At 35.3% G+C, this 22,162-nt stretch overlaps 2 protein-coding genes across 2 annotated transcripts; both read left to right on the forward strand.

Annotated features, from left to right (window-relative positions):
- Positions 1 to 724: 724 nt before the first annotated feature.
- Positions 725 to 10,680, forward strand: LOC136806258 (FACT complex subunit SSRP1-like). The gene is made up of 16 exons (XM_067062815.1): positions 725 to 859; positions 1,060 to 1,245; positions 1,488 to 1,593; positions 1,788 to 1,865; positions 2,476 to 2,588; positions 2,947 to 3,177; positions 3,759 to 3,862; positions 4,475 to 4,606; positions 5,039 to 5,278; positions 6,394 to 6,541; positions 7,140 to 7,203; positions 7,826 to 7,868; positions 8,277 to 8,433; positions 8,881 to 9,066; positions 9,654 to 10,016; positions 10,192 to 10,680. Exons 1-16 carry the CDS (start codon positions 806 to 808, stop codon positions 10,348 to 10,350), a joined length of 2,364 nt encoding a protein of 787 aa, XP_066918916.1. The 5' UTR covers positions 725 to 805; the 3' UTR covers positions 10,351 to 10,680.
- Positions 10,681 to 19,430: 8,750 nt separating this feature from the next.
- On the forward strand, positions 19,431 to 21,937 carry LOC136806268 (uncharacterized). The gene is made up of 4 exons (XM_067062824.1): positions 19,431 to 19,505; positions 20,308 to 20,387; positions 20,790 to 20,990; positions 21,753 to 21,937. The coding sequence occupies exons 2-4, from the start codon at positions 20,321 to 20,323 to the stop codon at positions 21,842 to 21,844; spliced, it is 360 nt and encodes a 119-aa protein (XP_066918925.1). The 5' UTR covers positions 19,431 to 19,505; positions 20,308 to 20,320; the 3' UTR covers positions 21,845 to 21,937.
- The last annotated feature ends 225 nt before the right edge of the window (positions 21,938 to 22,162 follow it).

Genomic DNA, 22,162 nt, shown 5'->3' on the forward strand with positions numbered 1-22,162 from the left:
GAAACTGTATCAGACTATTCTAGGTGCCAGGCCAAAAAAATATCTTGTTTCCGGAAATCAGCCGGGTGAACTTTTTTTTGAAAGTCACTTGGCTGCAAGAAGAAGATAAATTCATGAAACTGAATATTTCAAACAAGTAGGCTCGTAAAGCGAGAGTTTCTAAACATTAACCAGAAATGGCAACCACAACCAGGGACCAAGACAGGGGACCAGATAAATTTGGGTTATTGAGTGTTTATCTGCTCTCTTCACAATAGAGAACGTCTAAATCAAGTAAAACATGACCTTTGAAGTAACTAGTCATTTTCTTGACAAAATGACACTATTGGACAAAAATATTGACAGGGTCATTAAGTATGATGTCTGTAAGCTTTGTTACGCCAAATGTTTTAATTATGCTGAACTTTTAGAAAGGAAAGAATTGGGAAGGCAAGTTTTAGAGATATGAATCTAATCAATTATTTTTTTGTCTTTATGCTGACAAAATGACTAATTTTGACAGAAATAACGATCTGATGATTAAATACAAAGCTTCTCGAACCAATTTCAAAAAAATTTTGTGATGCTAAGTTCTTGTTGCAGCACAGTTTTGTCTTTGTGATCTCAAGTTGATGATGTATGTGTTTTTGATAACTGCCAAATGTGATAAATCTAGTAAACTTAAAACCCTGGGCTTCAGATTTTGAGGACTAAGATATTAATTTTTCATGTCCTGATTTAGTGCAAAAGGCCCGGAAGGACAATTGAAATTTTAATAGTTTATTTCAATTTCTAAAAAAGTGTTTATACAGGAGTATAAATAGTAATGGGAGATACACTTGACTTCACAGATGTTTATGCTATTGTTCGAGGTGCATTGGTAAGCTATTTTTGTGTAATTTAATACAACTTTGAAATTAGTTCTTTTATGAAGTTTTTTCTTTATTTATCAGCAGTACAAACATTTTATGTAAGACATATTTAAGATTTAATTTGAGTCTCAGCATGTTTATCCATTAGTTGTCCTTTAAATCAGAGTAATAATTGTAAAGCTCAAATCTTTTGATTGTTTTCTTATAGAGTGCTGGTCGCCTGAAATTGAATAAAACAGGTATTGTTTTTAAGTCTAAAAAGACAGGAAGGGTCGATTCTGTGCCAATAGCAGATATAGAATCAACAAAATGGATGAGAGTGGCACGCGGTTTCGGGCTCAAAATTGCATTGAAAAATGGTCAATTCTATAAATACGATGGTTTTAAAGAAGCAGTAAGTGATATTTGTTTCATAATCTGTTTTTCTTGACATCTATCTTTTTAAGTAGCATCTAGCAATAGCTTGATTGCTGAGTTGAGTACACATACCATATTTTACTTCTGCCCATGTCGTAATCTGGTCTACTGAACTAAGATGAGTCTGATAAGGTTTATATTATCCCTTTATCTTGACTCTCTTTACAGCCATCAGAAGACTTTCTTTATGTTTTACTCCAGCGTGTGTTTATTTTTTAGGAATATCAAAAGCTAAAAGAGTTTTACAGGAAGCACTACGATACCGAACTTGAAGAACAAGAATTATGTGTCAAAGGTTGGAATTGGGGAACTCCCAAATTTGACGGTATGTAAACTGATGTAAACAATCCTTTACATTTTCCAATCCATATTAACTAAACCATCCATTAGGTTTCTTTTTTGCATAATAATTCACACAATCCAATTCTTTAGCAATAATCAGTCTGGAATATACCAAATTTTATTTCAATAAAAAGATGTGAAAGGTTTTGTAATTTATTCTGTCAATCTTTTTTTAAGGTTCTATGATGTCATTTGAAGTGGACAACAAACCAGCTTTTGAGATTCCTTTAAAAGATGTCTCACAGGCTACAACAGGTACTGAGCATTACTATTAAAACATGAAACTGAAAAAGTACTGCAAGTTGGTCTAATGTTGACACCCCTTGTCTAATTTCGACACCCTTCTTTAAAGGAAGGAATGATCAGAAGGTCTGGGTCACTGATAGACAAAAGACTTTTCCAATCTAGCTATCAGAAGCAAGGGAAAAAAGTTTCCATCAGCAATTCCGACCTTCCTATTATTCCTATCTGTAAAGAAGGGTGTCGAAATTAGAAGAAGGATGAAGGCATTAGACCAACTTACAGTATTGTCAAGTATAAGAAGATCGACAATATTATATTACCACGTTTTGACCATTTGAACACTATTTTTCACCTCAAATTTATAATAAAGTTGCAGATCTTTGGGAGGGGATTGACATCATTGCTATTATTTTTTACCCTTCTACGCAACTAGGAGTAACACTGTTTTGTATTTTAAAATTTATTATTATTATAGTTCAGGTAGGGAGGGAGCTAATCTAAAGAATCCTACATTTACTAAAAATTGTTACTGAAAATACTTTTAATTTTGAATAAAAACTTTGTATTAATTTCTTTACTGACTTTGAAAATCAACAAATTGAATGGTTAACTTCTATGACAGGTAAAAATGAAGTGACGATTGAATTTCACAGAAGTGACGATGCTTCTGTATCATTAATGGAAATGAGATTCTTCGTACCTCTTGATCCTGAAGGAACTGTTGACAATGTCAAGGTACGAAACATTTTTAAAACTTTGTTTTGTCTTTTCAGACAAAAAACAACAACATTCATTTACAAGATCATTCACTCGTGTTTTTGAGCATTGTCTAGTGTCTAGAATAGAAAAAAAATAATATTTGTCTTCCCTTTAACAAAAATTAACATATAAAGGTTTTAAAGCACTTCCATAACGAGCACTGTGTACTTTTAGAGGAAAACAGAAGAGACCAGATTTTTTTATAAATATTTCTTGACATTCTTCATTTTCTCACCAAAACAGCTGTGAACTTCCATCAAACACTTTCTGCGTAAAGGATAAAAAAACTTAAAAAGTTGTCTATTTATAGATTGAAATCTCTCTTTTCATTCAGGAATTCCACGAAAAAATCACTGCCAAGGCTGATCTGATCCAAGCTACTGGAGATGCTATCGTTACTTTCGAAGAGGTTGCATGTCTGACACCAAGAGGTCGTTATGCGATTCGTGTCTACCCGACATTCTTACAACTGCATGGTAAAACGTACGATTATAAGATTCCACACACGACAGTTTTGAGGTTGTTCCTGTTACCACATCAAGACAACCGCTTTATGTTCTTCGTGGTAAGCTTGATGACTTTCTTTATTTGCCGCAATTAGCGAGTTAACGACTAACGTATTCCTAATAAACCGAAGGAGATGTTTTAAAGCAAAGTTGACATGTAGCCAACATTTAGTCCACTTTGCTCTACGACGGTAAAAACACCAAAATAACATCATCTGTTTAGGTGAGCAATGACGATATAGAGCCGTACATCAACTATCGACTTTATTTTTCGTCGACTTACCGTCGCCCTCGATATCCTCCGATACTTACTCACTATTCTTTTATGGGGTAGAAATTGATGCCTTTTGATACCTCCGAATGGGTCTCATCTGCAACAAGAAAATAGGAATCATATCAGTTGGGATCTGAGGGAAGGGGAAGGCTCAACATTTATGACATGTGTGTTCTATAGCCATTATTCTTATAAATTTTGAACCCCCCTCCCTTGGGATCTACCTGCATATCGATGATAAGTACTCTCGATATGAGCTGTATATTTAGAATTAATCTTCCGGTTTTTGAAGGTGTTTATTAGAGCAAACAAAGAACAAAAAAACACTTTAACTTATTAATTCTCTTCTGTTGTGTCTTCTTTTAGATCAGCATGGATCCACCCATTCGTCAAGGTCAAACAAGATATCCATTCTTGATATTACAATTTGAACGAGATGAAGAAATGACATGTAAACTCAACTTGTCTGAGTAAGTCATCTAAACAATTTTACAGCCAGGCACCATTAACTTGTATCCTCCCAGACATTCCTCTGTCTGTCTGTATGTCTGTTTGTATGTCTGTCTGTCTGTCTGTCTGTCTAGGCAGATTTTTTTGTTCCTTCGAAAATTAAAAACTCTTACTAATCTTGACTTGGCTTACTGAACTTAAAAGTGTATAATCCCACGGGGATCTTTGCACACTTCTTAGAGACACACTCTTTCCATTTTTCTCTGCCACGGGCACAGCGCTCAGCAGTAAGAAGTGGGATCCCTGTGTCTTCTCGGATTAGATCGATGGGTATTAGGGGACGTCCACGAGGTCCTTTTTCCTTAAAATCACGCTTTTAAACCTTGTGCACGTCATAGACTTACTAATCTATTCTAAATAAATTGGGTTTCATGTGCATCTTTGAGTTATGGTGACTTTTATTAATTTTCTGGAAATATATGTATTTTTTGTACGATTTTGAATATTCTAATATTTCTAATAAAACCTACAAAAAATAAGACATGCGCAATTTCTTTCCTAGTCTTGCAGCACATACTTATATAGATTATTGAAGTTTTTCAAATCTTTAGAAATCCTTGTCTTATTCACAGGGATGAGATTGAAAACAAATACAACAATAAAATCACACAAGACCTTTCAGGACCCATTTTTGAGGTGGTCAGCAAAGTCCTCAACACCATTTGTCAAAGGAAAATCACTGTTCCAGCTCAAAACTTTAAAAGGTAAATCTTTTGACATGTCACGGTCCTCTGAAAGAGACTAGAATGTCCTTCATATTTTTATTTCCGTTAAAGAAGAAGTTATCTAATATGTAAAAGTTATGGTTCCTTAGAGTAGTTGTGAAAGTTGTTAGCTTAAAATTGCTGTTATTTTGTTCGCGCAGTCTATATTGTAGATTAAGGGATGGTGGTATTATACCTTTCGACTCATAAAATATTATCTATCAAAAAGTGTACCGTGATTAGATAGGAAACATTCTATCTAGGTCACGTGACTACAATAGAATTCGAGCGCTTGATCAACCAAAGCTTCGCGGATTTTCGAAAACAATAGCAACAATTATTTTTGGGATATTCACTTTTTTTTGCTTGAAAAAGGACAAGGTTCTGCGTGAAACGAATATTCATAATCTACTCTGTTTCATTTTTTTACAGTGGTGCAAATTCGTGTTCTATCACCTGTTCATACAAAGCAAGCAATGGCCTTCTCTACCCTCTTGAACGCGGCTTCATTTTCGTACATAAGCCGGCAGTACACATTCGTTTTGATGAGATTGCGAACGTCAATTTCGCTCGTGGTAGCACCACAGGAAGGACGTTCGATTTCGAAGTGGAATTGAAGAATCAGGGAGCAGCTGGCACCAATAATGTTGTGACCTTCAGCAGTTTACCAAGGTGCGTCCCCCGTTCAATCCTAAAAAAATTAAGTTATGGACGAATGATATGCATACATAATTCATGATATTCAATATCTACGTGATGTTTTCTAAGGAAATACCCCGGTTTTAGCCAGTAGTGGCAAATTTAAACTAGACAAAAGTTGTATAAACTTGCCACTACTGGCAAAAACTGAGGATTTTCCGTAGAAAACATTACGTCATGAATTCATCGAATACAATACACCTATAAAATGTTTGCGGCCTTAGGAGACTGGTGGCAAAAATACAAGACAATTTCCTCTCGAAGCTCGACGACATATAGAAAACACAAGTGTAGGAGAAAAATGTAAGATCCCTTGCATTGAAGCGATAAAGTAACGTCAATATAGTTAAGCTATTCGATTGCCTATATTAGACGTCACCCGTGTTTTTCCTACACAATTAATGTCTATTCCACTTTGCGACTTTCGAATTTCGACATTCGATTATGTGACGTCACTTTTAGCTTTCCAGGCTCCTGCACTGGCGAAAAAAATCGAATTTGCGTCAAAGCAATAGCGCACCGCGCTGAATCTAAAAATAGATTTTATTTTTGACATAACCATTACTCTCGATGTGTTTGTACGAGTTCCAATCCCATCAACCTTTGCGCTAATCTCTTTTGCACGTTAATTGCATCGTTTGACAAAAGATATATAACAACTTGCACGTATCTTTAATTGAGCCGCGTTGAATTGTGGGATCGCAACTCGTACAAATGTCAAAAAAATGAAAAGTAATAATTATGACATATGCATTGCGGAGTGCTATTGAAAGTTTTCTATTTTTCAAAAATCGTCAAAGCGGAACTCACAAAGACGGAATGAAAAATCCCGGTTTTTGGTGAGGTGCTCGCTAGCTATTCAAATGCTAAAAATAGTTTGCTCTCCATAGCAGAGCTTTGAGAAAATGTCCATATAGAGTTTTGGCAGAAATTGGGTTAGTTTGATTTAGTAGTGGCCGAAAATTACCGTGATCAAATCCTTATAAAATTAAAAACCCCTAAAAACCGACTGCGCCGCTAAGTGTTGATAGGTGTATTCTCAATTTTTGTAATATTCGAGTTATATTGATATCCTCTTCTCTATCCAGGGAGGAATACTCCCAACTGTACGAATTTGTCAACAAGAAACAACTACGCATCAAGAATAAGGGCGGTAAAGATAAGGGCGGAAAGGGTGGACACCTTGACGCCATGATGGAAAGTGATGATGAAGAGCACGATGCTTACCTACAGAAGGTTTGTTTTCGTTTGTGAAAAAGTTCCCCGTTGAAATGTCTATTATACTTGTTTGGGAAATCGAGAACAGTTTCATGTTTAAAATTCAAGTCCTAAACGATCAATACTTTACTCTCTCTTATGATTGAACATGGTTGAACTCCAACGCCAAGAGAATCAGTTGTCGTCCAAGTAATAGAGACAAATAACCTTCTATTTACTCATGGTGCTAAATTCGAACGTTCCAGTCGACTTTAAACTGGACACACTTCCACGGGAAATCTGTGAACAGTAAACCTATCTAGTGTGTAAAAGAATATGATATCTGAGAATTGCTTGTTGAGAGCACAGATTTATAAAGCCCGAAGAGCTAGATGTCGTGCTTTGGCTGAAAAGTGTGCCGTATTTCGGTAGGAAATCCTACCTAGGTCACGTGACAATAAAATTTCAGCGCTTGGCCAATCAAAGCTTCACAGATTTTGGAAAACAATATCAACAATATTTTTGTGCTTAAAGTTTAAAGTTTAAAGCACGACATCTAGCCCTTTGCGCTTTACAGAAATATGTAGTTGAGAGTGTTCTTTTATCAAGTAAATGACGTCATCTTTTCTTTGTTTAGGTGAAAGCGGAAGGAAGAGAACGTTATGATGATTCGGATGATGATGACGATTCTGATGAAGATGGTAAGTGCTAAAAAGTTTCTTATACTGAACCCTCTGTTTGCTGTTCGGGTAAACGAGGTAAAATTACTAGAGTTTCTCATACTGAACCCTCTGGTTTCTGTCTGGGTAGACGAGACAAAAATGCTAATGCCAAATTTGGGGGTTCTTGGATCACTCGTTGACCAAAAATGGTCAAAAACCGGTCAAAATCTTTAAAAAGTGGATTTTTGTCAAATTTTTGCATTTTTTTGACTTTTTGGCTTACAATCTTGCTGGAAGACTCGCTTTTGATTTTTTTTGCTTGACCATGAAGCCCAATCCAATTCCTATGAGTTAGAAGTAGACAATTTCTAACACAAACTGAGGATTACAGAAAGGCTTCGCCCTCCTACATAGCCCATGTCTGATATATACGACATTGGCACTTAAAGTGTTAAGATTGTATGCAGAAGTTCCGCAACATTTCCTATTTTAATGATGGTTATAAAATCTAGTTAAAGTGGAAGCTCTTTTAAAGGTCCTTTCTGTCTGCCTAATCCCATTCAAGGCTGTTTTTTGAAACTCATATGAATAAGCAATAAACACATTTCGTCATGTCTCTTTGTCTTGCTAACCCTTACCTTTCAATTTTTTCCGTCATCAGACGAAGACTTTGTACCAAACGAGCAAGAAGATGTCCGAGAAGAGTAAGTCCTTATCTAATGGGTTATAAACTTCAAAATGATATCTATCTACTCTAAAACTTACCTACAGTTAATTCTATTAAGATCGTAGTCTATCCCATCCGCGACTGTGTCTAGCAAATAGCGAGATTATGTATTTGCGGTAAAGTGACTGAAGCGATTGGTAAGAACCCGAACTTCTGACTCGCAAAATCGAGGACGGTAAAAATGCTGATTTACCGTCGTTCTCAGCTGGTCAGGATGTAGTCAAATTAGAACCTCACCGTCTCCGTCGCAGAAAACACATATACATAAACTCGGTAATCAGTCGAAAAATGATACTTTATATCAAAATTAGTACTCCAAGTACTGCTAGGTAAGTAGCTATAACCCCGACAGCGGCTGAATTATATACTTGATATTTTCTCCCAGGTTTGAATCGGACGTGTCGTCATCTTCGGGCAGCGATTCGGACGCTTCTTCGGACGACGAAAAGAAAAAGAAGAAAAAAGAGAAGAAAAAGAAAGAAAAAGAAAAGAAACGAAAATCTTCGGGAGGAGACGGTGCCAGCAAACCCAAGAAGAGTAGAGTAAGTTCCATACTCCGGTTGTCTCTGTAACTCGAATACGCACAGGGAACACAATTTGTTTGAATTTCGAGTTATTGAGTAATGTTTACAAGGCATTGTTAACTATAGGGACGAAAAACAATATGAAATATGTGTCTGATATGAAACGAAAACACTTATGTAAAAATAAAACCCTGTTAAGTGTTCTTATCGAAAGTGATCTTGAGTTAAATTTGTAGTCACATGGAAAATTGATGTAAACTAGGCTGCCAACATCCTTCTAATTTGTTTCGTAGGGGAAGGGATGCGAATCGGTCTCCAAAACCACGCCCGCTTAACAGCTCTTTGGACATGACAAAATATTTAGGAATGCGCACAGCCTTACAGAGTGTTGTTTGTTGCTTTACTAATAATTCCTGCCGCCTGCTGTTTATGTTAAATTCGATATGATAAATTCTTACTCCTCAGGGTGAAACAAGTGGTGGTGGTAAGAAAGCCAAAAAAGACAAAAACGCACCCAAACGAGGTTTGTCGGCTTACATGATCTTTTCCAACGAAAATAGACAAAAGATCTTGGTAGAGAATCCTGGCATTGGTTTCACAGATGTCGCGAGAAAAGCTGCCGAAATGTGGAAAGCTCAAACGGATAAAACGGTAATAGGATTAAATTGGTTTATAAGTTTCAATTATGTGATGTCGCCACAATAGATTTAGAATGAGGATTTTCATAGCAAAAAACGGAAGCCAGTGTCTTGCATTTCTCACATTTAAATTCCTTTCCCAACTGTTTCATTCGTTCTCAAAGAAAAGGGGATCGCTGAACATAAAAAACCTCGTGAACAGTAAGCTGCGCGCTTCCCCTCTGATATATTTTGATGTAGGGGATGCTAATCGTGTAAAAAAAATCCCGTCGGAGATTCACCCCAAATTTCGGGTAACCTATTTCAATGCTCTTAAAAACGTTTAGAAACCTCTAGCCATTCAAATTTTTGTTTCAAATTTGATAAGATTGAAAGAGCTCTCATATAAAACTTACTAATCAAGTAAGTCAAGTTTGTAAAACTCAAAACAGAAAGACGGGACTAACTTTCGGACGGGAGTAACTCTCAGACGGGAATTTTATAGACGATACGCATCCCCTATATCAAAACATATCAGAGGGGATGCGTGAAGCCTGCGTGAACAGTAGATTCCAACCCGGTTTGATCTTGTTTCCTTTAATACTACTTTACATAAATTAGAAATGGGAGGCTTTAGCGAAGAAAGATAAAGAACGATACGAACGTGAGATGAAAGTATACAAAGAGAAAGTAGCCAGCGGTGAAATCGTCCCTACAAACGCCAAAACGTCATCCAGCAAATCATCCAGTAGTAAATCAAACAGCAAGAAGTCTTCCTCTTCATCTTCGAAGAATATTAAAGACATGTTGAAATCGAAATCAGATGGTAAAGATAGCGATAAATACAAAAGTAAAGAGTTCATTGACTCCTCTGATGACTCAAGTGACGAGGATAGCAAGAAAAAATCTTCGGCGCCGGCAAAGAGTACGAAGAAAGATGATAGTGATTCAGACGATAGCGGCAGCGCTAGCGAAGCGGAACAGGTTGGTCTTTTCAGTATACTTTACAAGGTTTTCGTTATTCCAAAATTTAAACGTGTGTTTATGTTTTAACATCAAAGATATAAAAAGGCTCATAGATTCTCATTTAATTTCTCGTGTCACCCTTTTTCCTTTTTTCGAAACATTTAATTCTTTACTTTCTTTCTTCTCTTCTTAGAAAAGCTCGCCCGTACCTGAAGCATCTCGCTCCTCACGGTCACGCCGTGCTGGTGGTGGAGACCAAGAATTGGTTGCGTTGGATGAGAATGGAAGCGGAGAGGAGGAAGAGGAAGCTCAGCACTCAGGGGAGCAGAGTTCTGATAGCGATAGTGATTAGATGGAGTCTTTTATATTGGAAAAACAACAACGGAGATATAATATACAAGGGTTATGTTCCTTCTTTGACGGTACACCAAAGAAAAGTGAGTTAATTCAAAATGAAAGACTATAAATTTCGGGACACGTGAATAAATAGATGTCCAGTTACCAATTAATGACAATTATCTATGGCCAACACTGGAGGATATGGGATATCTCTACGAACAGTCACAGACGTTACTTTTCATTGTCAACTAAACTTTTAATGTTAAGTTAATTTCGTGTATTATTTCATGGCTAGGATTTTGATGATGATATGACAACACGCTCGGACGGTTTTTAAGCAAAAGTTTTCTTTCAGTTTCTTGGTTTCGACTATTGTGGTCTCAATAATCGTACTTTTTGGACCTACCGGGAGGTCCTTTAATTTGACCGTTGTCCGTTCGTCTGTTACAAGCTTTTCTCGGGATTGGCTCATTAGTTTTTTTTGATTTTTTGCACAATGATACAAAATAGCAATGCCTGAAAAGTGACGGAGCCCGATTTTTGAAAAAAAATTTTGGGGGGCAAATTTGGGCCAAAAACTACCTAAAAATAAGGTTTTTTGGACTTTGAAAAAAATTGCTTCATTAGTTTTTCCTGATTTTTGGCAGAAAGATAGAGTGCAAGGTACCCTAAAATGTGGCTGAAGTAATTTTTCTCGGAAAATTTTTTTTCGTCGTCAAATACGTATTTACGCAAATTTGGGCCAAAAACTACCTAAAAATAATTTTTTTTTGGACTTGGTGCAAAATTGCTTCATAAGTTTTTCCTGATTTTTGGCAGAAAGATGCAGAGCAAGGTTCTCTAAAAAGTGACTGAAGCTTTTTTTTTCGGAAAATTTTTTTTGACCGTAAAAATCGGTTTTTCTTATTTGGGGAAATTCCCTTATGTCATTTTTAGGGAAAAAGAGCGTTTCTGGCGATTGGATCGATAATTTTTTCTGAATTATTGTACCTTGATGTAATATGGTAATATTTAAAATCTGATGAAGTCCGATTTTCAAAAAATAATTTTTTGGGGCAAATTTGGGCCAAAATGTGCCTAAAAATGGGATCTTCTGGACTTTGTGTGAAATTGCTTCATTAGTTTTTTCAAATTTTTTGGACAAAGATAAAAGGCAAGGTTCTCTAAAACACGATTGAAGCCTTTTTTTCCGGAAAATTTTCCTTGGCTGTAAAACTCGAATTTTCTTATTTGGGGAAATTCCCTTATGTCATTTTTAGGGAAAAAGAACATTTCTCGCGATTGGATCGATATTCTTTTCTGATTTTTTGCACTTTGATGTAAAATGGTAATCTTTAAAATCTGATGAAGTCCGATTTTCAAAAAATAATTTTTGGGGCAAATTTGGGCCAAAACGTGCCTAAAAATGGGGTTTTCTGGACTTTGTGTGAAATTGCTTCATTAGTTTTTTCAAATCTTTTGGACAAAGATAAAAGGCAATTATCTCTAAAACGTAACTGAAGCTGTTTTTTTCCGGAAAAAATTTTTTGGCCGTAAAAATCGGATTTTCTTATTTGGGGAAACTCCCTTTTGTCATATTTAGTGAAAATGAGCATTTCTCGAGACTGGCTTGGTGTTTTTTTCTTATTTTTTGCATACTGCTATAAAATGGTAATACTTAATTTCTGATGGAGCCTGATTTTCGAAAAGATAATTTTTTGAGCAAATTTGGGCAGAAAAGTGCCTATATTCAAGCTGCTCATTACACTTTCTTACTCTCCTGCCATTTGTCCTATTTTTATCTGATTTTGATCACCGGGTAGGTCCGTTCAGCATGTTGCTTGTTTCGTTTTGTTTGAGTCAAATTCCTTATTTGAAAGGAGTTTCCACTATTGTGCTCTTCCAGAAAACTTTTGTACATGGGGGGGGGGGGTGGGGTGGAGGATAAATTGCATATTTTGTCCGGGGGGGTAGTGAAAAAATTTGCCTTGTTTTATGGGCAAACTTGCTTTGATTATGGGTGATTTTGAATGTCCGGGGGGGTGAGATCTGTTGTCCGAGAGAGGTCAAAATTCACAATGTCCGGGGGTAACTTTCCAAATATGTTATATCCTCCACCCATTCTTGTTCTGGATATTTTATGAGAGCATGTTTGATCAACCGCAATATTTATAGCTATTAAAGCCTTTCCTGTTCTGTGTAAAGTATGTTTTTGTAATCAATAAAGTTGAAGATTGATTGTCGTTACTTTGTCAGATGATTCAAATGGGCATTGCGGTATTGTTTGATTTTTTATTCCTTTGTGTTTCTTATTTTTTGCTAGCAAGGAAAAATAAACAAGTAATGAAAAAGACAAATATTAAATATAAAGACTTTATTTGGAGGAAGATCAGAAGACATCTGAGACAAAGCAATCAAATAGTCAACTTAGAAGATGCACTTTCGTTGGGGTGATTTTACAAAGCCTTGATTATTTGTCATTAAAAGAAGGCCACTTGTATAGCGACTTGTATAGCTATACAAGTGTCCTTGTTAAAAGAGATTAGAAATTTCGACCACCTTTATTTGAAATTTTCATAAAATTTCAGCACAATTCAACGGTTGTTAGCTTATACAAAGAAAAAATTTGTCCACACTTTGCGTGAATAGATTTTAAAGATTTGAAATAGACTACCACATAGTGAAAGCTACCAGACCAATGACATTTCAATATCTGACTGTAGAAATGATTGAAAATGTAAAAAGGAATGGGCTCTTCCAGAAAATATCCATACATGGGGGGGGGGGTGGAGGATATATTGTCCGGGAGGGGTAGCGAAAAATCATCAAAATTTGTCTTGTTTGTTTGTTTGTAATTGTTATTTATCGTTGACATAAAAACAAATAGCTTCTAGGTTAATACAAGTCAACCTATTTACAACTTATATAGTTCTTAAAACGAGGCCGATACCGTCAATGTACACTTTACATATTCTACACGGACATAACGTTTGTTTACAATGCTTAATAAATTTTGTCTTTAAATTTCTTAAGGTCATTAAGATGTCGAAGTTCATGGGGAACTAATTCCCATATTTTTGGACCTTGACAGGATAGAGACTCCTCACCATGGAACACTCTTCTGATGTTTCTAGGTTTAAAAAAACATTTGATGTCGTGTGTTCGTAGACTTTTCGTTATGAACAAATATTCCATCATTTAGCTTTGAAATGTTTGATTTGCATTTGAATAGCTCTGTTGCCAGAAGCTAAATATTACGATGGTGGAATGCTACTGAATTGTCTTTCTCTAGAAGTTCTTCAAAACTCAAATTTTCTTCAGGGAAGACTAGTCTTAAGCATCGTTCATGTATAAATGGTTTATCTTATTTTCTAGGCGGCGGCTATGAAACATCCAAAATAACGGGCAATAGTTAAACTGACTTTTGAAAAATGCATTCATTAGTTTTTGTTGTTTAGCTTGATATGAGGGACTATTCTCGCTAGAGCACTTATCTTTTGACTTACAGCGTTGTTCGATGTAATTTTCAAATGTGAGATAGTTGTCAAAAGTCATTCCTAATATCTTAGATGTGTTGCTATTTGAAACCCGCTGATCGTGAATCGCTATACTTAATTCGTTATTGATGCTGTTTGCAATGAATTCGGTTTTCTCGGAATTTGATTATGTGATAACCATTCAAATATAATGGAGGCAGATGTTTTTAGTTCTTCCTCAACTTCTTCCCATGGGTCGGCTACTGAAAAAGGTGTTGTATCATCAGCATAATTTAGAACCGTATCATTTAGAAAATAGAAAAGATCTCTTAGGTAAATGTTGAAAAGTAATGGCCCAAGGATGGACCCTTGTGCAACCCCTACTGAAATTTTATGCCAAGTACTATAGCTATCTCCTATTCTAGGTCCTTTGTTTTCTATTGGTAAGGTAATTTCCAATCAATTTAATAGCATTGGTGTTGAAGCCATAGGCTTCCATCTTTGAGAGTAAAAGATCGTGAGAAATGCAGTCAAATGCTTTGGAAAGGTCAATAAGTGATGCCGCGATAAGTTATGTCCGGGGGGGGGGGGTAAATTTGCTTTGTCTGGTTGTCCAGGGGGTCAACTGATGCTTGTCCGGGGGGCAAAAAGTCACTTTGCCCGGGGGGTAAATGACTGAAAATTGTTATATCCTCCACCCCCCCATATAAATTTTTTCTGGAAAAGCCCAATGATCGACCAAACAGTGTTCAAAACTATGACATTTTGTTAGAGCTGGTTTCCATCCTGAAAATTTAGGTTTTTGAGGCAACCTCAAGTAATACATCCAAACTCAGGCAACTGCGAACTACAAATGGTACATTTACCCCCTAATTTGTCACCTGTACCCCTGATGACAGACAATGAAAACCACAAATTGCTTTCCTCTATTGTCTATCAGAAAGTATCAATGTTTTAAGTAAATTTTGTACACGTTAATAATGTTTTATGAGTCCAATGGGCCCAAAAATCAATAAAAACGATAAAAATCGTCGAAAATGGGCAATTTTACCCCCTGGTTTGTCCAGTTGCACCCTGTATTTGATAGTTTCAAGTCATCATTGTAATGTTCTAGTGTATATTACACAAAAATTATTATAAACTATTTTCGAAGACAATTTAGGCGGGATAAGAAATTTACCCCCCCCCCCTGAAGCGCTGAAAATGATATTAAATATACCGTTGACGGGAAATTTTTTCTGGTTTATCGCATCAAATTTTATCATAACACAAAGTTTGTGTCTCGTTAAAAGTTGTTTTGGTAGATCCCAGCCTATAAAGTGTCAAAATTCAGTGAAAATACCCAAATTTTCCCTATCTTTCCCAAGGTAATCTACCTTAGAAAATAACTTTTTGCAAAAATCTTTTGCCAAGCGACCGGTCAATTTATTCATGAGATATAGCAAATTACATCATACCTGGAAATATATTTTCCTGAACAACTCCTTACAAAGGGTAAAAGGACCCCCTAAACTCGGACCCAGTACTAAAAATTGACCAGGATTCTGCTTTGGGGACCAAACATTCCTTAAACTACGATAGTTCAGGATTTCAAAAATTTATAGTTTATCCTGTAGAATCTTGGCTTAAGCAAAATACCATTTTTCAGGTTTAGTGCCCGGACTAGGATTGAATCTAACCTTTTCTTTGTTTTCGTTAGACTTTTTTTTCAAAACCTATCTATAGATTTTACTTTGAATCTGGTGTTATTGTGAAAACCATACGCGGGGTCTAGCGAATGAACAATCGGACATGGGTTAATTTATAGGACTTCTGAGGTCGGTTCAAAAATAATAGAAGGGACGAAGTGTATATTTTAAACAAACTAGTATTATCACGGAATAATGATCCCGTATTACCATATAACAATGTTAATCCCATATTACACGGATTACACTCCTACCTAAAGTAGTTTTTGTATTTTAACCGAGCTCGAAATTTTACGAAAGTTGTGATTGAAAAAAATGAAGTAGGCTCTCTCTATAATTCGTCATTCAAGTGACTGATAAAAAAAATTTTCAAACAAGAGAAAAATTCGAATTACATAGATTAACTTATACCACTTTCCGGCTGAAGGGACTGATGTTTAAGTTCAAATTAGAGAGACAGTTAGATGTAGATTATGTTAAGCTACAGTGGGCTGTTCTATTTAAAATTCATACAGGGGTGTGAACAAACCTTCTCAAGCAAAAATAATAATTTTTGAAAATGTGTGGTTACCCCCTGGAAAATGGCAAATTTGTAAAAAAACCCTGGAATCATTCTTCTTTATACCTTAGAGGTTAGGGTGGACGAACCAAAACCAGTCATTCACACCCTGGAAATTAAGAATGATTTTTACCCCTTATTATTACGCAGCTTCTAAAACAATAGCTGGTCTAGCTGATTGATGCGTGCAAGAAATTCCAAAATAGTTGTGTATTAATAGAGCAAGCATCCGTAAAAATAATCTAATGTATACTTGTCACCATAGTTGTGTTGTGACAAGAAATGCGTTCGAAAAATTGTGAAGAATAATCTTATATCTTCTTAAATTGCTATAGATGTGTATTACTAGGACATGCAGTTTTTAAAAATAGTCGAATGTATATATGCATCCCATTGTTGTGTTTTATTAAATCATGTGGTACATTAAATAAAGAATCGAATGATAATATTTCTGGTTATTATGAAACCTAATTTAACGTGGAGACCAGTAATTCAAATACTTTTCTTTTCTAAAGTTTTTATAGCAAGGAACTTTAGCAATTATAATTATCGAAGATTGTCTGCCACATAAAGATTTTGGGTTTTTATTTTATAATCAAGAAATCCAGTATGAAATTAAATATCTTAACCTACTTGGTAGGCTATATTGTTATCCTTTTAGAAACAATATTATGCACCTATACCCAAAATAAGATGTGAAGCAGGTTGTTTTTTCAATTTTTAAAATGATTGAAAAAAATCAGCCCCGCTAATGAAAATTTGTTTGAAATTTTCAAAATAAAGTAGGCTTTCTCTATAATTCGTCTTTCAAGTGTGGATTGATAAAAAAATTTTCAAATGAGAGAAAGATTCAAATTATACTCCCAGCTAGGACACAACATTGTTTCCACGCTCACCTAACATGAGGGAGAGAAAGTTGACTGTAGATTATATTAAGCTAAAGTGGGTTGTCCATGTAAAATTCATACAGGGGTGTGAACAAACCTTCTCAAGCTAAAATAATAATTCTTGAAAATGTGTGGTTACCCCCTGGAAAATGGCAAATTTGTAAAAAACCCTTGGAAAGATTCTTCTTCATACCTTAAAGGTTAGGGTGGACGAACTAAAAAACCAGTTTTTTACCCCCTGGAAATTTAGATTAATTTTTGCCCCCTTATTAGAATAAAGAAACAGCTTTCCTTAGGCCCCCAAGCAATGCTTTTATCGGGTAACCCCCTCAAAAAATTCGTCTATCCCCTTGTATGGATAGGAAATGGAATGGCCCAATTAGTAATTGGACTAACTGGGCTAAGCACAAATTTCAACTTTCAATTAAAGTCCGCACGGCGGCAAAAAATGGCCTTTTTTCTCCCACTCGCTCAGCAACCTAATACATTTTCGACCACTTTGTTGATCTTTATACACTTTTTGTTCCACCATCAACCTTTATATGAATTTCCAAAATAAATTTCAAAAAAATTTTGAAAAAGAATTGTCACGTGATAGCTGATGACGTCATCGAATTTAGAACGAAAAAATAAAAATTCAGTTAGCTCTTTGGTAGTACTACCATTCGATAGCTCTCAATGAGTAGTGCTCGAAAATGGGGTCACTTGTTATCGAGACCCTTCTGAAACTCGAAAAATTTAGATTTTCGTTTTGCCCATATATGGTAAAAATCAACGATTGACCAGGCAATTTTGCTTGAAAAAGCTTGGAGGGGTATTTATACGGTATGTTTCCGACATCGTAGAGACCTGAAATTTGGCATGAAGCAAGCCTAAGTGAAAATAAAAAATTTGAATTTTAGACTTTTTCAACATTTTTTTAAAAGACGGGGGTAAAATTTGGGTTTTTCGTTAATTAAAAATCGGGAAATCGGAATTTCAAAAATTCGACAACCCTAAGAGGGTTTTTTTAAATAGGGTCCCATGTTTCAAAAACTAGAGTTTCGAGTAAATCGACTTTTAAACTTTTATTTCTGGTAGAAATCCTCATAAACTTCGATATTAACCTGAGTATTCAGAAAGAAATAAACCTTAAATGGGCTTTAAAAGTTGTTTGGCTGAAAATATAGATAAGTTCGATAAGTTCGTTAATTGGCGTTCAAGATATCAAACCGTCCCACCATCATCGCATTGGACAAAACCAAAAAGGGCTACATTGGCGTCCAATCAAGTTGATCTTAAAAAGTATAGAGGAAAAAGAACGGATAATGCAAAATCTGCATAAGCTGAAACGATTCAACGAAATTGGTGGCTTTAGCATCACAGACGACTTCACCATCAACGAAAGAAAAATCATTAAAGATATGTGCCAAAAGGCGAAAAAAATGAATTCAAAAAATGACGATTTCGTTTGGCATGTAAGAGGAAGCCCTAGAACAAACCTTCGCCTAGTTCGAAAATCTAGGACAAAGACCAAAACAACGTCTTCTCTTCTGTCCATATCTTCTGACGACTGGACGACAGATGAAGAATTAGACAATTTATAAATCTAAAATTATTTCGTAGAGGTCGATAGACCTGTGAAATATAATTCTATGAATAAAATAAAATAAAATGAATAAAAAAAGTTCGAGTTCTTTAAGCCAATAAAACGAATTTTGAACAATTTTCGACCTTACCCACTGAATACTTTATGGTTTTATATTTAGCAACCTCGTCCCAGTCTCCAAAAAATTTTAAATTACGATATCTCGTGACCAGACTATCCTAGAATGAAAAGTGACCCCATTTTCTGACGCAGAATTTTATGTTCTTTGTAACTGAAGTAGATTTAAGGTTTGATTCTGACTTTTAAATTCAGATTTTTTTAGAAAAACTGGTAAAAAGGAACTGAGCACGAATTTTGATAATTTTTTGAAATTTGAATTTTTTTTGCAAAATCATATCCTTTCAGAATATCTATAGGTTTGACAACCTAACAGTCACTAATAAGCTAATTTGAGGCCAGTGGGAGAAAATAACTCATTTTTTGCCGCCGTGCAGAATTTATTTTTTGCCAGAAAATTCGCGAATCACGAAAATTTTTCTTGATCCTGTCTGAAAAACGGCCAATATCGCGTGCTTTTTGAACATGCCATAAGTTACACAAGTAAGATTATTTTTAATCCATATTTTTCGAACGCATTTCTTGTCAAAACACAACTATGGTGACGAGTATACATTAGATTATTTTTACGGATGCTTGCTCTATTAATACACAACTATTTAGATTTTCTTGCACGCATCAATTAGCTTGACCAGCTATTGTTGTGTGGACGTCTAACTTTGGGTCATTAAAGTCTATTGTTCATAAAAATCTTTGTTAACCTTATTTTGAGAAAGTTATATTATGACCCGTTGCTTTCTTAATATCATGCAAATGAGGTCTATTGTTTTTCCAATGCCAGTGATTTTTCGATTATTTAAAGCGAATTTTTGATATTTTAAAATCACTCATCACCAGAACTCACTAGCATCAGCACTTACTCAAAGCATATTTGGTATGTAATTTAATTTTTCTTTTTTTCAAACACCTTTCTTTGTTTGGGGGCTTAATCAGAGATTTATAAAGCCCGAAGGGCTAGACCCCGGGGGGGGGGGTACTACCCTTGTCGACCGACAGGGGGGCTCCGCTGAGGTTTGAAAAATGGACCCTACGTGGGACTCGAAATTTGCGAAAAAGGTGACCCTGAATGGGACTGAAATTCCAAAATTTTCTCAAATTTTCTACTTTTTCCCCAAATCTTCCAAAAAAAGGCACCCTACGAGGAACTGATTTTTCTGTTTTGGTGTTTTTGCGACCCTACCTGGGACTGGTGGAGGTTAAAAAGGTACCCTGACCAGCGGAGCATCCCCGTAACTCATCTTGCCCTAGTAACCCCCCCCGGGGGCTAGACTTCGTGTGCTTTAAGCTCTTTGAAGCAAAAAAAAAGAATATTGTAAAAAATTATTGTTGCTATTGTTTTTGAAAATCCAGGAGGCTTCTGATTATTCAAGTGCTGAAATTCTATTGTAATGTCACCTAACCTAGGTAGGATTTCCTATCAAGATATGGCACATCTGACCTGTCGGGGCATAATCTTTGGGAGGTGTAATAAGTGAGTTAAGCTTTAGTTACAATTAGCTTCCCCAGCTGAAAAGTGTCTCATAATTAGTTGACTTTTTAGTTGAAAAATTTATTAAATTTTACTTGATTTTTAATTTTAATACGACAAGTTCTACAGCACAATTCGTGACTTAAGTCACTGTTCTAATATTGTCAAAATTGTTGAAAATTTGGGACTGACTTTAATTTTCTTTTAGGTTGCAAGCAGAAATGATGAATATGAAATTTGCATTCGCCGTCTTCTTGATGGTTGCATTTATTAATACAGAAGTTGAAGGTGAGAGATTTTGTAAATTTTTATAATTATTAGAGTCCATTCGCTTTAATTGTGTATCAACTTGAAAGAACCCTTAAATTGAAAAGTTTTTGAAACACCATGTTTACTTAAATTTATAATGTAGCACTCGGAAACATCTTTTAAACAATAATCATATTGGTTGAGAAATAATGCGCAAAAAAGGAATTAATGCCCACTTAAAGTAAAAGAACTTTTTAGTTTTTTTATCTACCTAGAATTTCTCCCTGCTTTCAGAATATTAAGCATAAATTTTACGGTAAAAAAAATAACAATATGATAGAAATAAATTCCAATGATGCCACTTGGCGTAAATATTCAGCATATAATTAAATCAACCGCTCTTTTAGATTTTTAATAATAACTTTAACGATTTATATTAAGGCAAATCAAAAGCAGATAAAAAAGCTGCAGGAGAGGAGATCGAACGCCTCGTCGCGATTGGCCAACGCAATGATGTTGAGATGGGAAGAATTTCCAAACAAAAAGATTCTTTGGACAGCCAATTGCAACGAATGAATGCGAAGAAAGATTCCATCAGAGCTGAAATAACAAAAATTCTTGATGATAATCTTCCAATCAAACGTAGGTCACCCCTTTTATTTGATAGAGGATAGAACGATTCACACGAAGAAAAGTCTTACGTGGTAATTGACTGAACTCAATTTTGCACATTTAACTTTTTTGAATTTTGCTGGTCAAAAATGCCAGTAAAATAATTCAGCCGTCTCTCATAGTAGTTCACCGAAATTGTAAAATTTTCTCGATTCAAAAGTTTCTGGCATTTCTTTCTGTGGTTCTTTCTTTGATTAATTTCGCCAGACGCAGTTTAAACATCGTTTTTACACTTTATTCTTTCTTCGTCAGCTGTAAAATTCAAGATTTACATCTTGTTTATCGAATAAGGGAAATTTCTTACTTTTCACTAGGCCAACGTGATTGTTAATAATCCAATACTTCTTGACAATCGAATTACTCTTGTCCAAATAAGCAGGGGGGTAGGAAAATTTTCTAAATTCTAATAAGCGGGGAGAGGGAATAAGAAGGGGTAATTTGAAGACAGAATTTTTTTAACTGTTATCAATTTCAACAAAAAAAATTTTTAACAAATGAACACGTAAAATAAGAACCAATACTAACAAAAAGGAAAATTTTAACAAGTTTAAGGTTTATCTACAATGTAATAAAATATTGAATTATTCAAATCTAATTAGTGGGGGGGGGGTCTTAATAAGAGCGGGGAGATGGATTTTTTTTCTCTTAACGATTAGCAGGGGAACGTCTATTCGGGAGACAAGGGTAAATAGCATCAACTGTTATTGAATTTTAATCTTTTTTTCTTTACAGGCATAAGCTCCCGTCGAGATTATTCATTTAGTGAAGATGAGAAGGAAATGATTCCAAAATGTTGTCCATGGGTCATCTGGTGTTGCTTGTAGAAGAAAAGTATACTTTTGGGACTTGGAATATTGGATTATTTTGATTTACAGTATATTGAGGTTAATTAGGATTATAGTGATAAAGTGGAAATAAAGAAGATTTAATTTAAAAAGTTCGTTGATTTACTCATTCTATTCGCCTTTTTCCTGGTCTCATCCTTTTACATAAGATTTTTTTCCAATCTGATTATTCTGTCCACGAAATAGTCAAAGTAGAATCCAGTTCTTTAGTTCTCTTTTTAATGATTCTGATAGTGCTAAAGGTTTGATTTTATTACGTCCGTCAGTAAATCAAGTTTTTACGTACCTTATCGGCCC

Source organism: Clytia hemisphaerica, unplaced genomic scaffold (assembly GCF_902728285.1).
Source record: "Clytia hemisphaerica strain Z4C2 unplaced genomic scaffold, Clytia hemisphaerica genome assembly, whole genome shotgun sequence".
Taxonomy (NCBI): domain Eukaryota; kingdom Metazoa; phylum Cnidaria; class Hydrozoa; order Leptothecata; family Clytiidae; genus Clytia; species Clytia hemisphaerica.